Here is a 15,082-nt window from a genome sequence, read left to right as displayed (position 1 = left end):
TAAAGTTTATAAGTAAAAATGATACATATCTACGCACGTATTTTAACAAAACCAAAATGCATGCAAACAATATTCTACTGGTTCTGACTGTTCTTGTTTTTCAAACATAATTTTTAACTTGATATTTTCAACAGAGTTTCAAACACCAGCTGTTTGTTTTTATACATTGTTGATTATATATCTCGTGACTCCATTATTTGAACAAAAAAAATTTTTCTAAATTTTAAAAAATTAAAATTGAATCATCATTTTTGAGGAAATTTTTCTTATCTGCTTTGGGTGAAAAATACATATCGACTAGGTTAAGCTCTTATTTATAACTTGAGACATCATCTATCGAGTAACAACACAGCAAATAGACGGAGAGAATATGGGTTTTGCTGACTAATTTTAAAGCAGAAAATTGTCTCAAAATACACGATTAGCAGCCGCGACGAATAATTACGTGGAGATGCCAGAAAAGGTATGCATACAAATTTTAGTTGAGAATTATGGCGAAAGACGACAGTGCAGAAAAAATTTTGTCTAACTTTTTTTAAGGCGATTGTCTGAAAACAATCAAATCCACTTTTTAGCGAATATTTTTCCTTCGCAGGGTAATCTGTAATCACACGCATAGGCATTGGCGTACAAAGAAGTTTTTGAAAGTCCAGTTTTTCGGAAATTCATCTGAGATATCTTTTTTTCTTATGTTGGTGGTATTGATTCTCTGAGCTCTCTCCAATTAAAATAAAGAACCGAATTTGCCGTAAGTTTTAAACGTCAAAAATTGAAAAAGAACTAATTTTTAGTGAATAATACCTACGAGGCATCTTTCGGAAAATTGAGAGTTACATCCTCCAACGTAAAGCAACTGGAACAGAAAAACGAAGCGTCAGATTTTGGCTGGATTTGAGAAAATGTTGATGTATCATAGCACAATTAAGAAAGAAAAAGCCAATTTGACGGCCTAGCTTAGATCTTTATCTTTCCAACGAAAACTTTTAAAAACCATGTTTTGAGCTGCTCTGCTGCTTACAGGCTTTTTTTGCACTAAGAACACCTCTCTGGCGCCCTATGACCTTTTAAGTTTTTTTTATCCGGCTATAGTACCAGATACAATTTAATTCATCATAATTCATCAAGAGAGCCACAACATTTTAATTGTGGATCTCTAGTAGTTGTAGAGAAAATGGCAGAAAGTGAAAAATCACCGGAAAACTAAAAATTGCACTTTTTATCCGCCGTGACAGTAGATAGTTTTTTTTTCATAGCATGCAAACCTAAGCAAAACTACTCCTACTGCAAAAACTCAAAAATTCTGACCTCCCAGTCATCAATGAAAAAGAAGTTTCTGTTGTAAAAAATGGCTCAGCTGAAACTTTTTTCTATTATAATTTATCCCTTTAAGCGCTTAATATTATCCCCTCAAAACCTAATGTAAATTTGAGAGTGGCATAATTTGCATCTGATAACGCATTTCTAACAAAAAAATAGCTTGACTCAATTAAATTCGGAATGATTTAAATACGGCTTGCGCTTGATTAGGATGAAACCAAGCGCCGGTTCATTGTCCGTTAGAGTGATAGAGATCAAACTAGTCCCAAACTCAATCCCCATAACTTCAGCGCAAATTGTCAGAGATATATTTTTTTGAAATTCAACATTGGACCAAAATATTTTTCAGATGGAATAAAACAGTTTTTTGCTGAAAATGTCTTGTTAAAAAGTCTGAAAAAACAACACACCTCGAGCGCACATAAGTCACAAGAATCGGTAAAGTCATTTTAGAGCAAATCTTCTTATTTCAAGAATGAAGTATAGTTGTGCAAGGCTGCGGAAAAGAAAGTCCAAATTCAAACAAGACTGCTCGTATCAGGGCGAAGCCCTGAATGTTCCGACTGACTTTTAAGGTTTATGAAGCAGTATTAACATAAAAAAAATTAAATGTAATAAAAAGTAATGAAAAAAATTTCTTCTAACATTTGAAATTTTATTATGAAATCATCCTCCCACACGCCATTCAAAGTACAAAAAAATAGATTTTGCTCATTGGAACAAAAGAATTATGGCAAATAAGCTTCTTTAAACCAATTTGGAACGATTTCTAAGACGAATTAAATCTCCGCTTACGCGTTAATAGCGCGAAATATATCACGCGTTAATTGTCCCAAATTGGCCAAAATGGCAATCTTTGAACCCCCATAACTTTACGAAAAATGATCACAGGTGCAATATGTTTTAAAAAGTCTAGTTAAAATGGCTAGTTAAGAATGGCTAGTTAAAAAGTCGAAATTTGTCTGAAGAAAAAAAACCCACCCCGAGAACAAATATTCCGTTACCTTCGTATCGAAAGTCGGAACAAAAAGAAAATCTTAATGGCTCATTTTTTCACTGAAAACATAGAAGATTCAACATCGTGTGAGTTAATTGTCAAGATGTAATCTGAAAAAAAGGAAACAGAAAAACGGAAAACCTTTTCAAAATTTTTCTATCTATCTACCAATCATTACTAAACTTTATTGGTTTTGTATGACACTTAACCCCGCCCGTCCAGAGTAGTTATGAGGTCAAAATTGATATAAATTGCTGCCAAAAGCGCCTTTGGAAAGTTTTTAGTGTAGGTTACCCAAAAATGTTTGAATAAGAACATAGTTTGCAGCACATAAACTAAAAAATTTACACCTAATAACGCAGCACTTGCAGTACAAAACTACAACATTCCAGATAACTTGAAAAGCAGACTTTGAGAAAAAAAATCGATTTTAATTTTTTTGAAAAACTGTTAAGTATTTAGACGCAACATAAAAGTTGAAAATTTTTTTTTATTATCTCTCAGTTGCGAATTGCTGCTTCATTCTAAAATCATTGAATGCAATTTTTTCTGCTGGTTCTTTTTTTTTTGATTTACCAGCAATCAAGTAAAATTAGGCAAGAAGAAACGTCTTTTTCTCATTGGTGAAAACGACACGATGTTTTTTGTTTCATAAATACCAATCTAGAACGAAAATAACCGGTTGCTGTACTGTTAGCAAAAAATTTTCGGATCAAACTGATTTCAGGGAGAAAACTCAAAATTATAGAAATGCAAGAACAACGGGTAACTATAGCTAAAAAACATGAAGGTTGTAGCAAACTTAAACTTGGGAGACCAACTTCTCATCAGACTTTGTCTAATTCAATTTGAAATACAAAATATGCGAATTATTTTAGTGCTTTAGTATGCTGCTATCCCACTTGACCCTGTACATGGTTTATTTGGGTACAAGTTGGCTAGAAAAAACAAATTTTACGCCACCTCTTTCGAGTCATTTTCAGTGACCTGGTCGGAACGAAATTGCAACTAACGGCACTTCTGAGTTAATGAAAAACGATCACTTGCGAAACAGATATTGAAAAGTTCAAAATGCTTAGACTTCTTGATGCAACAAATATGCAGTAAAAACGTCCAATAAATTTTTCTTAAAAAATTGCGCAAATAAGAGAAAGACTATTAAACTGGGTAAAAAAATCGAAGTCTAAAATATATATTTTTTGAAAAACCGAAAAACATATTGTAAACTTCTGCTTCCGACTCAAATGTTAAGAAAAATACTTTAAGCAAAACTGCTAGCGTTTAAAATAAGTGAAACCGAAGATGGGCTACCTTGGATAGCCGCCCGTTCAATTAAAATGAAAGTTAAAAGGTCAGGAAAAAAGTTTGGAACGTCAAAAAAAATTAACTTATTTGCCGACTGGCAAAAAAATTATTAAGTCAGGCCAAAAAAAGTGCGAATGTTTTGAGAAAAAAAATAACATTTAAACCGCAAATGTTCCAAAAAAAGGGTGCTCAACAAATGAACTTGGTAAAGTGAATTGAATGAAAACTGATTGTTAAATTATTTTTTACAGGAAAAAATTTTATCTTATTGATAACCTTTTCTTAACGCCAAGAGTAGTAAAGTATCTTTAAGACACCAATCAAAAAATTTTTGCCAGAAGTGTTAGAATCTTATAACATTTTTAGAAAGAAATTATCAAGATGAACATAAAATACTCAAAATACACCGAAGTCATTTTTGTAACTAATACATAATACGAACCTCCAACAAATCTTTTTGAGAGAGAGAGAGAGAGAGAGAAAAATCACTGTTTAGGTCAATACCAGTCGGAGCAGCTCCACCACTCCAAGTGGGCACACGACTTCAGGGAACAGACGTCAGGGCACCACTGGGAAGCCAATCAGATTTGAGGATGTGAGGAGGGAGGGGTGGTACTTCAAGGATCTCCCCCAAAATGTGGCAGAGGCCATACTTAAGAGACAGCCTCCGGGACACTTCCTGGTCACTCAGTTGGGAACAGTGTCCATCAAATTATTCCTCGTGTAAGTCAAAACAGTTTTTTAGAAATAAGATATCTTTCGAGTTTTTTTTGGATATTGGGTTTAGACTGAAAAAATCTGTGATTTGTTGAATATCCTGTTGCAACCATTGGTGCTTAACGGTTTCAACACTTCTACACAGTAAAAATAACAAAACACAGAAATTTAAACTAAGAGAAATTTGAAGAAAAAAAATTGTTTATTAAACTTTCAGATTTCTATCAAGTTAAAAAAGGATTAGTCTAGTTTTCTTACTTCGCAGTGCTTCAAAAAAGAGGCTTCATCTTTCAAACTTTATTCATATCAATTTTTCCTTTCCAAGTATTTTTTCAAAACTTAAAAACACTGATGATCTTTTGTATTCAGCACTATGCGCACAGTGAAGAACTTCGATATCGAGACTCTGGAGTCGGATGGGAAGAGCTACTACCGGATAGGGAAGGGACTCCTATTCGCCAGTATCCAGCAACTGGTCGACCACTGCAAGAAGAGCCCCGCACTTGGAATCATGCTGGACAAGTACCCACCCAAACAAGTCATTGATGGTGAGAGACCGATCCAGTCACTTGATCATAACTAACTCTCCGTAATTATTGACATTTGTAGAGAAGGTCATACCTAAATTGTTTCAATTCAAGACTGTTGACGTTCTAGCAAGTGTTTTGTAGCCTGAGATATTTTTGGATGAATTAAGTCAAATTAATACCTATCAAACATTTATTAACACAGCGACCCTCGGTTAAAATATAGCAAGTAGGACAGATGTTTTGGCTCTGAGTCAAATGGATGCCTAAAAGTTCAACATTTTCACCCGTTTTTATACTTATTTGGCTTCGAATTTTATTAAACAGTAACTTTACTGAACAACCCCAATCAAAATCTGGCTGCTGTTCTTTCTGGAACGGCTACTATCACTTTGATACTATTTCACCTTTTAGGGTTGTTCGGTTGGCGCTGGCGCAACAGTTTTCAAAGACACCAAAATACAAGTAATTGGATAATCGATAAAAATTGACCTTTTTTTTTTAATTCGACAAACCAAATTGATTTTCTGAGCTCCCCTAAAACACTATAAAGATCCTATTTTGACCAAATTTTCTGTGCCGCAGGCAAAATTTGAAGAAAAAAAAACAGGTCAAAAAAGGCACTTTTTGTCGCGCGCTCCCCCATCAATTTTTTTTTTGTCGCGCGCTCCCCCATCAAATTTAATATATAGAGGCACCTAAGGCGCCTTTAGAAAATTTTTTGGGGCCAGTCAGCCAAAATGGACATCTCAAAACAGTAGAGGGGAGAACCTTTGGGTCGGCAGGGGCCAAATCTAAGCCCGCTACTGTCCCCTTGCCTTAGTGCGCTACTGCCATCGTCCATTGCAAAGTAAATTGGTCGTTTTGTTCAGATCTGTTCGCTCTGCAGTTGAATGAAGTGAAGATTGTTCAGCCTTTTGACCTGCGACTGCCCTGGGATGTGCGATTCGGCCACTGGCGCAAGAGTGACGTCATCGTTCAACAGTGTCGTGAACACAGTTCATCTTCAGCTTCGAGCGATGATCAGAAGGCACTCTTTTCACGACACAGCAAAATACTCATGTGAGTATACCTCCACCATTATAAGCTGGGCGACTTTGAAAACGCATAATAGAATTTTTAGATCAGGAAAAAATTTAGACCATAATTGTTTCAATGTTTTGCAACAACTATGGTTTTTGTGATGCTCAATGAGAGAACTTAAGTACTTGACTGCTTTTTTGCTTAAAATACCTTTCTCAATGGTGATGCTGTGATGCTCAATGGTCAATAATCTTGGAAAAAGTGGTCTCGTATTGAACCCATATTTATGAAGAGTTTCACTCTGTCTTGTTTCAGCCAAAATCTCTAAAAACCTTTTTTTAAGGCCAGAAATTAGATCAAAATTAGTAATCAGCTATCAACAAATCTGATTTATTTATATCAGCACTAGCCTTTTTATGGGTATATTCAGTCATAATTGTCATTTTAAATCAAATTAAACTTCAGAAATTGAACAAAAGTAACTGCATGTTAGTTGTCGAAATGTAAATCTTGAAAATAATTCGTATGCAAGATTTCACACCTTTTTTCTGGGGGGAAAATAAGAGCTGACTCATGTATTTATCCGTTTTCAATGTCGATATTTATAACATTCAATTAACTCGTAAAGCATTCTGCATATTATTCCGGCACAAAATTCATTCCAAAAAGACGAGAGACACGCACCTTGGTTCAAATATTGCAATAGTAGTGGTAAGACTTAACAGTTTGTCCTTCAAAATGGGTGTGGGGAAAACTTTAAACATAAAAAAAACTTTTAATTGACAATAATTATCGATTTTTGACATCTTAATTATCTTGAGACACGAGATATTTTCTGATTTACGGCCAAAATTATCATATTGTTAATTGAGCTTCAATTTTTGTTGCAATATCAGACCTTTTTCTGAAGCTATTTTCAACCAATCAGAGTTGAGCAATATGATCCAACTTTCAAGTTGATATTGAGATTAGGGATCAATTAAGCAATCCCCCCCCCCCCATTCTCGCGTGGGGGGGAGATAGCTCAATACGTACTTGAGACATGTTTATAGCCACTTCAAAATTGTTTGAATGATATGAAATCACGAATCAGTTTCTTCAACGATAGTGGAAAGCATAAGTTTACAATATCAAAGCTCAAAATTTAAATTCAGAGTGAAAAAAGAATCAATAAAACTAAGGCGACTTGGGTCGCATAAAGGGCCTTTTTTGTCCTAAATGGAAAAAAAAAGCAATTTTAATGTGCTGCGGAGAACAATTTTTGATATTCAGATATAAGGCTAGGGCACAAAACCTGGTAAGTCGCTTTGCTCGATGAGGCCATGGTCGTACAAACAAAAATTTCCAACAAAAAATTTGAAGAAAAAATCGATTTTTTTTCTTTTTCAACTTTTTTCTCGAAACTTATATAAAATAAACTTCACTCGGTCAATTGATTGCGTGCTGCGAACACATTAACCATGTATTTGCGTTTGCTGACGTCGTTTTGTAGCGTTTTACCGTTTTTGCTGGGGGGAGATAGCTCAATTGGTCATTACGGGGGGGAGATTGCTCAATTGATCCGAGATTAGATTTTGGGCCATATAACAGAGAAGAGCCAGGGCACCTTATGGGTCAGGAGCTTTCATGTTTTCACCTTGATACCAGTAGACTTGTAGACTTAATATTACAGAAAAATAACCACTTCTTATTCAAGTATCGATAATTTTCTCATTGATTACGGCAAATACTGAAACTTGAGGGATTTTTTTAAACAAAATGGAACATTCTATAAGTTCATTCACATTTAAAGCAAATTAATTACTTTTTCTTCGCATAATCAAGGTCAGGATCATTCTTGTTACTAATTCTGCCCTAAATAGTCAAACAGCATATCAATTACTAACTGATCTACTTTTTCAAATTATGTATTAGCAAAGCATTTAATTTCAACCTATCATATTCAAGCACTTATATTTCTGTTTTGTAAGTTTTAATTTTAGTTAAATTTGGCGGAATAACTAAAAATACTCACATTCATATCAAGCGACAACTCGGACCATTGGGCACCACTAATAGAGCGCTGATATAAAAACGAACGACATTGGAAATTTTAAACGTGCGCGTTTTTCTCAAATAGGGTTCATATTAGACAAAAAAAAAATTTGCGAAAATCGGGACCAAAGTTTCACCCCAAAATTTGGTCAATTGAGCTTTTCTTAGTTAATCAAAATTAATCCTAAAATTATGGTAGTTGATTAAAAAATAATATCAAAAGAAGCTTCGTACACAGTCCAACAAAGTTTTAGATGGCAGCCAAAATTATTATTTCTACTATTTAAACCTAAAAATTTTTGTTTAAAACTTTTTTTACAGGTTTTGCACAAAATTTCGGAGATTTTTTTGGTTTAAAATTTTGTTCGGCTGTGTAAGAGGCTTCTTTTGATATAATTTTATTATCAATTAACTTGATAATTTTAGGTTTACTTTTGATTCACTAAGAAATGCCAAAATGATTCTTTTTTGAGGTGAAAATTTGGCTCGAATTTTGCAAAATAAATTGGGTTACGTAGCAGTATTTAGACAACCGCGTATTTCTACTCGACAGTAAGCAGACAAATACTGCTTTAACCAATCAGAATCGAGACAAGGAAGAAATTATTAAATAATAATTATTTATTTTGGAATTTTGCTGTCTTATCTCGTTTCTGATCTAAACCCAATTTGAAAAAAATGCGTTTCCAATTTTGTTTGTTTTGTCAAATCAGCACTGTATAATACGAAGTTATTCTCATGATGGAGGTTTCGGATGATTGAAAGTTTCCAACCAATCAGAATTGCTAGACGTTTCGATTCACTTAATGGTTTATAAACAAAACCGAGGTCAAGTTTAGCAGAAAACAAACTTTAGCTGTACAGTCAAGTTTTTTTGGCTCAATTCATGATATCAATTAAATTTCTTGTTTTGTTTTTCATTTTTTTAAAACCGTTGTTCTTTAAGAATTAATTTATTTTATATGCGTTTGAGATCTAACTTTAAAATTTTTGCGATTTCAGTGAGATTTTTGAACGCTCAATTCTGATTGGCTCATACTAGTTTCCATCATTCGGTCTCTATCATAGAGGACGCCTCCATATAGTGCGCGAGAAACAGCGTTTGCCGTTGAATTTTTGCTTCTGTTTCTTGCCTGTTACGAAAAGTCACCTCACGGAAAACCTTTTCACTCATTTAAGCATGATGTCAGCAAAAGGTATGCGCCTAGTTTTGCTAATTCAATCGCGCAATGGATCGTTCATTTTCGACACCGATTTTGCATTAAGCTACATTTGCGTAAAAAAGACTCGAAACGCCAAATATTTTCACATAATCATCTCTTTCAGGGCTGTTAAACACGAAAACATAGCAGCCCTTCTCGGCTGTTCTCTGGAAACATCTCCCAAGTGTTTCCTGGTGAGCGAGTCCCTGGGAGAAGGGGCTCTGATAGAGTACCTGCATCGTAACACTATGTCGCTCCTACTGAGACCAAATGACCTTTTGAGGATATCCAGGGATATATGCAAGGCCATGGAGTACCTGGAGAGTAAGAGAATTGTGCACAATGAATTGGTAAGTTGATAGAACACAGCGAAGTATTTTTAGTGATTGAAGCAATTCTATATAAGGAGAGCTATTGCTAAACCCAAGCTGAATTAACAGTAATCGAATTGAAAACGCCCCGTAGTAGACCAGAACCCCCCATCCCAGCTTTTAATTGGAAATTCTACGCCAAGTATCTACGGATATCCTACGGACATCAAGTATCTCTAAACTAAGAAGCTAGCAATTTTCAAATACACATTTTGAATAAAAAACACATTTTTCAAAAGGATATAAAATTGCTGTTCATTCTGTTCCGTTAATGACATACGCGGCAAGAAAAAAACATTAACTTCTATCATTTGTACTTCTAAAAGCTGAATTTATCTTTTACAGGCAGCGGAGAACTGCGTGATAGACGAAGTGTGTCGGGTGAAACTAACTGGGTTCCATCTGTCTCGCTACGAGGGAGACTACGAGTCCCTTATGATCCCCGAATACATCTACAAAGTGAAGACGCCCCCACCCGAATTCTACCAGAACCAGTTCTCATGCAGGAGTGACGTGTGGTCCTTCGGCTTCCTTCTATGGACTGTGTTCAAAAGGGGCCAGGATGAGTCATTCGATATCGACAGGGTAAGCTACAAAGAAACTACAACATTCACGCCGCCATTCGTTTAGATTTTACTAACCCTTGCAAAACAACTTGAAAGTCGAGCAAATATATTTGCAGGAGATTCAAAAACACAAAAAGTAGATTTCAAAATAGGTCCGAAACTCTTGGGTAGCAAGAGGTCATGCTAAAAACATTTGCAGGCAAAACTATCTCTAAAAGAGATTAATGATGCTACAGTTTGCTTGTAGAATTGAGCTCTCTTTTCAAAATGAGTTCATATGACCTGGGATGACATTTTTTCTCCATTTTGAGCATAGATTCACGCAGAAATGATTTGTTAAGATTCTGAATGCGGATTGGGGTACCCGACTGCCAATCAGCATTATCAGCAGAGCGAGACACCTGATCGCCTCTTGTCTAGTGGAATCACCTCAGCATAGGCCCCCCTTCAAGGACATCCTGCCCTTTCTCCACCAGGAAAATTTCCCCGGGCCCCCTTACAGATTCAGAGAGTACTCTTCAGAGGAGGGCGCAGGTGCGTATTACTTTGGCCCAATATTGCAAAACTATCATGCCCAATAGCCAACTATAAAAAATATTAAACAAACCACTGTGGGCATCTGATTTTTCTTCCAATTTTTCATTATACGTTGAGACGCGGGCAGCAAATAACGCGTTTACGTGGTCAGCAAATATCTCCCAAAATAATTACAGCGATTTCTTCCTAATGCGATTAAAAATTTCAACTTTCTTAAAATCTCTTGTTTTAAAATCTGTTTAATTCAAAATTTTTTGGTAAAAGCTCTAAAATTGTCATGGCTGATCTATTTTAGCATCTACTACTTCTGGCGAGGCCAGTCAAGATGACGAGCCTAAAGCCAAAATAACCAGAGTACCCCAATCGTCGGCAAAAACCAAATTCCCCTCTATGAGCAACCTGGCAGACACGAGTGAAACCGACAAACCCCCTCCCCCACCCCGCAACCCATACTCCCGAGGGGAAACTCCAACTAACGCCCCACCGGCTGTGAAACCCCACAGGAGAGCAAATTCTGCATTGCAAGCGCCGATATCGAAACTCGACGTCACAGCCACAACCGAAATAAATAATGATGGAGCATACAGCAGATTGCGACCACATGCTGCGTTCAAGGAACAGCCGAAAACAGCCCCTGACGCCTCGCCGCATCGAGCTTCAAGCACTGATATTAAATTATCCCAATCAAATAATAATTATTCCAACCCCAATAACAATATCTTATCACCAAAACGCTCATCTTCAGCTCAGAAGATTCAAACAAAACAAGAAAAAGCGCCTCATATTGCAGCGGCTTCCAGTTACTCCGGCGTGAGTAACGGAGCTTGTCCACATAAAACAGCAAACGCGGCTCCAAATCAAGTCGTCGATAAAGAAAATGCAAACGTTGCAAGTCCTCGACAGCAGACTAACCCCCACTACCTTCATACTCATTCACATCAGCACCATCAAAGCAACAGACCTCTAAAATCAAAACCCCCGCCAAGTCCAATCAGACAAGTCGTATCACCAACATCTCAATCTATCAGCCCGAATCCAAATGAAGACACGAAGCAAAATTCCAAGAAAACCGAAAGCTCAAACAGAATGTCTAAGTCTGGATCCTCGACACCTGTTCACATAACTCCTCTAAGTAGTGCATCATCTAATTCAAACTCAAGTCAGTCAAACTCGCAAGCTCGATTTGGATACGACCGAAGTACTCCAAAACCAGACAATCGAAATCACGCGGTACACAACCAAGCGAGTACCATAACTGGTTCAGCCATCAACGTTCGTAACAGTCCTGTGCCCGAGAACGACGAGCCAAGTACATTCATGGAATATGACGTCAGCAATGCAAGTGGTTACGCAAGAATCGGCTCGGTATTACGTAATGTCAGAAATGATGCATTGCAAGATGAAGACATAGTTGCATTACGTGAGATGCTTGATTATGCAACAGAGCGGATCGAGTTCTCAGAACAGGCTCGACAGGATGCGACACGTGAAAAGAATCTTATCGCTGCCGAGATTTCTAAAACTGAACTGAAATGCATGACCGAAGTCGAGGAACTTTCTAGAATGTTTTTCAAGCACATTCAGGACGTCCAGAATCAAATGATCGAAACACCACAAGATGGTTCAGCCAATCAGAACGGAAGAATTGACGACGACGTGAAAACTAAACGACTGAATGAAATGAAACTGCGTGGCCGGATCGCAATGCGTCAATTGAAACAAGAACTGAAGCAAACTTGGAGTCAAAATCGTGATATGATGTCTAAGATCATAATGCTGAGTCATACTAGTACAGCTTCATTACCAATTCAAGATCGAAGTTTGAGAGTTGAAAACAGCATTGACGCCGCCTCTCAAAGTCCTGTAGAGCAAAATACGGAGAGCCAAGCCAGCTCGGGTGAATATTACAACTCGGAGCAAATTAATCAGTCAACTCCTTCTCCGGTTAGACCCAAAAACCCGAACAGTGGAAGAGGAAATCAAAGGGCATCGCCGAATGATTTACCAGAATCGGAGGCGCCTTCGCATGTTTTAGAGTTTCTGCGCAAATTTATGTCAACAAAAGACGTATCAGTTTTGGAGAAAGAACAAGTAAAAGTGTTGTTCAAAGCTCTTGATCAAGCTTATAATGACCAACAGAAACTGAGACAGGCAGTTGAAAGTATGAACGAAAGGAGCAACGAGGTTTCCGAGTCTACAGATGCTGAAAAAATTGCGAGGTCTGCTGAACAAATACAAGATTACAAGAACAAAGTTTCCAAACTGAAAAACAAACTAGCAACAATTATGGACGAAAACACGCAATTAAGGATGAAAAATGAAAATCTTCAACAAATTGTGCAAAAGGCGAATAACGTTATTGAAAATACGCGTGAAAAAGTAGTTGAACGTGACCATTTTGAACAAAAGTGTCAAACACTGGAACAAAATCTGAAACGAGTTGAAACTCAAATGACAGATAACGAGAAAAACTTCCGGAGGAATTTGGTAAATTTGAAACAAGAGTTGAAGGAAGCTTTAGATGGCAAGAAACACTTTGAGCGTGAAATCAACAATTTATTGGCCGAACAACAGAAAAATCAGATAGAGATGGATCAAAATCGCATGATGACTAAGCTGCAACAGCTTGAAAGTGAACGAATGGAAGCCGAAGCAAGGGCGGAAGCGTTAGCAGAGAACCTTAAATTTCTCACAACTAGGATGGAATCACAGGAGATGCAAATATACCATGGCAAAGTGACTATTGAGAGTCTACGAAATGAGATTGAAAGCCTACAAAAGCAAAATAAGCTTGAAAACACTTCACAATATCAAAGCATGCTTGGTCAGTTCCAAGCACTTGAGCAGAAATTACAAACAGCCGAAAACAAAATATCCGAAATTGTCTGCGAGAGAGACCAGTTTAAGTTCCTGTATGAACTATCACTGCAGAAACTTCGCGCGCAAGATGAAAAACCGAAGCAATTTTCAAAAGCCGAGAAAAAAGCTATGAAAGCAGCCGAGTCTGCGGTCAACTCAAGCGGGGAAAAAGTTGCACCGAAAAGGACTTCAGCACTGAATTTACTCGAGAAAAGATTTCTGAATAAAGGTAAAAGTAACTCGACTCAGAATATTCCCACAACATCGGCTCCCAGAGCTGTCGTTCAGGCGAGACCTCTAAGCAACCCGGCGTATGTGTCATCAGCTAGCGGAGGTTTCGACTCAGAGCGAACAAGTCTAAACAGCAGTGGCAACGTAACGACTTCAAGTGGCGCCGGAACAACTTCGAATGGCCAAAATCAGTCACATAATATTTCACAGATGACAACGGCGTCAAAAATGAATCAGAGGCCGAAACTGATTTCACCTCGAATCGCAAAGTCCCCGGTTCCACTTCCAGTATCAAATGGTATCAATCAGCAGCCTAATCAGACATCAGAATCAATCACTCCTCTTTCTGCTGGGAAACTAAAGGGCAAATGGCAAGCGTTGTAAAATAGAAAAGTCTTCGAACTCAGCTCGGAAATGCTCAAGTTTCGCCCCAAACACGTTCATAAACTGATGTTGTCCATGAGAAAAATATTTTTGATTGTTTCCTATTTATATTTCAAGTCGAGTTTAATCTTGTGTAATTCAAATAATCCAAATTGTAAATTGTATGTAAGGTACCATATCAAATGTAATATATGTAAATTACAAAACTATCTAACGACTCTCTGGTATAAATTTAGTTTCGCACTTGAGAGTTTCATGAGCTCAGGCTACAAATTGAGAAAAATTTAGTTATTGGAAAATAATTGATTTATCCGCAGCAGATGGTCATATTCGATTAAGAAAACGGCTCTCAATGAAGAGTTGATCCAAAAATTAATTAGGAAGTTTGGCTGGTAGGTTTTAATGGACAGAAGAGAGGTCAAGGCTGATCCCAAATAGCAAATTAAACCCATTCATTATTTTAAAAGAAATAGCTATGCATCATAGTTTTCAACAGCCTAGTTTTGGATTAATTTTTATCCACGTTGTTAGAGTTACTTTTGGACGAAAGTCTAAAAGTTTTTCATGCTCAACTACAATGAACTCACATTCTTTTTAGCCTTTCCCTGTCTACTATTTATTCGAGCAAGTCATTTTTCGGATCTTGTTAACCATTCCCCCCCCCTTTGGACCTTGTTAACTATCCCCCCCCCCTATGCATGTATTATTTTTGACAACCATTTCTGTATAAAATATGCATTTCAAAAATGTCAACAATTAAGTGGGTTTTCGTTTTCGCGCGTTCGTGTTTTCGGATTGTTTTGTATCGGACTGTTTTTTCGTTCATTTTCATACTTTTCCGGACTGTTTTGCATTGGATTGTTTTGTATGGGACTGTTTTGTACAGACACGGTATTATACACTATTTATATAATACCCACTTAAAAACTTTTGAATATAAATATATTTTCTGAAAATTGTTTTAAGCTATTGAAAACGTGGCCGCCAAAATTGAATTTCTGAAAATCGAAAT

General features: G+C 36.8%; 2 protein-coding genes across 2 annotated transcripts in view; both read left to right on the top strand.

Annotated features, from left to right (window-relative positions):
• The window catches only part of LOC134847010 (zinc finger protein ubi-d4-like), a 601,556-nt gene that overhangs the window by 420,353 nt on the left and 166,121 nt on the right, over positions 1-15,082 (top strand). The window lies entirely within an intron of this gene.
• LOC134845817 (uncharacterized) lies at positions 68-14,307 on the top strand. Its single transcript, XM_063862899.1, has 8 exons — positions 68-463; positions 4,116-4,342; positions 4,706-4,884; positions 5,736-5,925; positions 9,247-9,472; positions 9,839-10,078; positions 10,401-10,593; positions 10,892-14,307. Exons 1-8 carry the CDS (start codon positions 452-454, stop codon positions 14,068-14,070), a joined length of 4,446 nt encoding a protein of 1,481 aa, XP_063718969.1. The 5' UTR covers positions 68-451; the 3' UTR covers positions 14,071-14,307.

The sequence above is a fragment of the Symsagittifera roscoffensis genome, chromosome 5 (genome assembly GCF_963678635.1).
Source record: "Symsagittifera roscoffensis chromosome 5, txSymRosc1.1, whole genome shotgun sequence".
NCBI lineage: Eukaryota > Metazoa > Xenacoelomorpha > Acoela > Convolutidae > Symsagittifera > Symsagittifera roscoffensis.
Note: the sequence above shows the minus strand (reverse complement) of the source record. Positions and strands in the feature narration are given on the sequence as shown.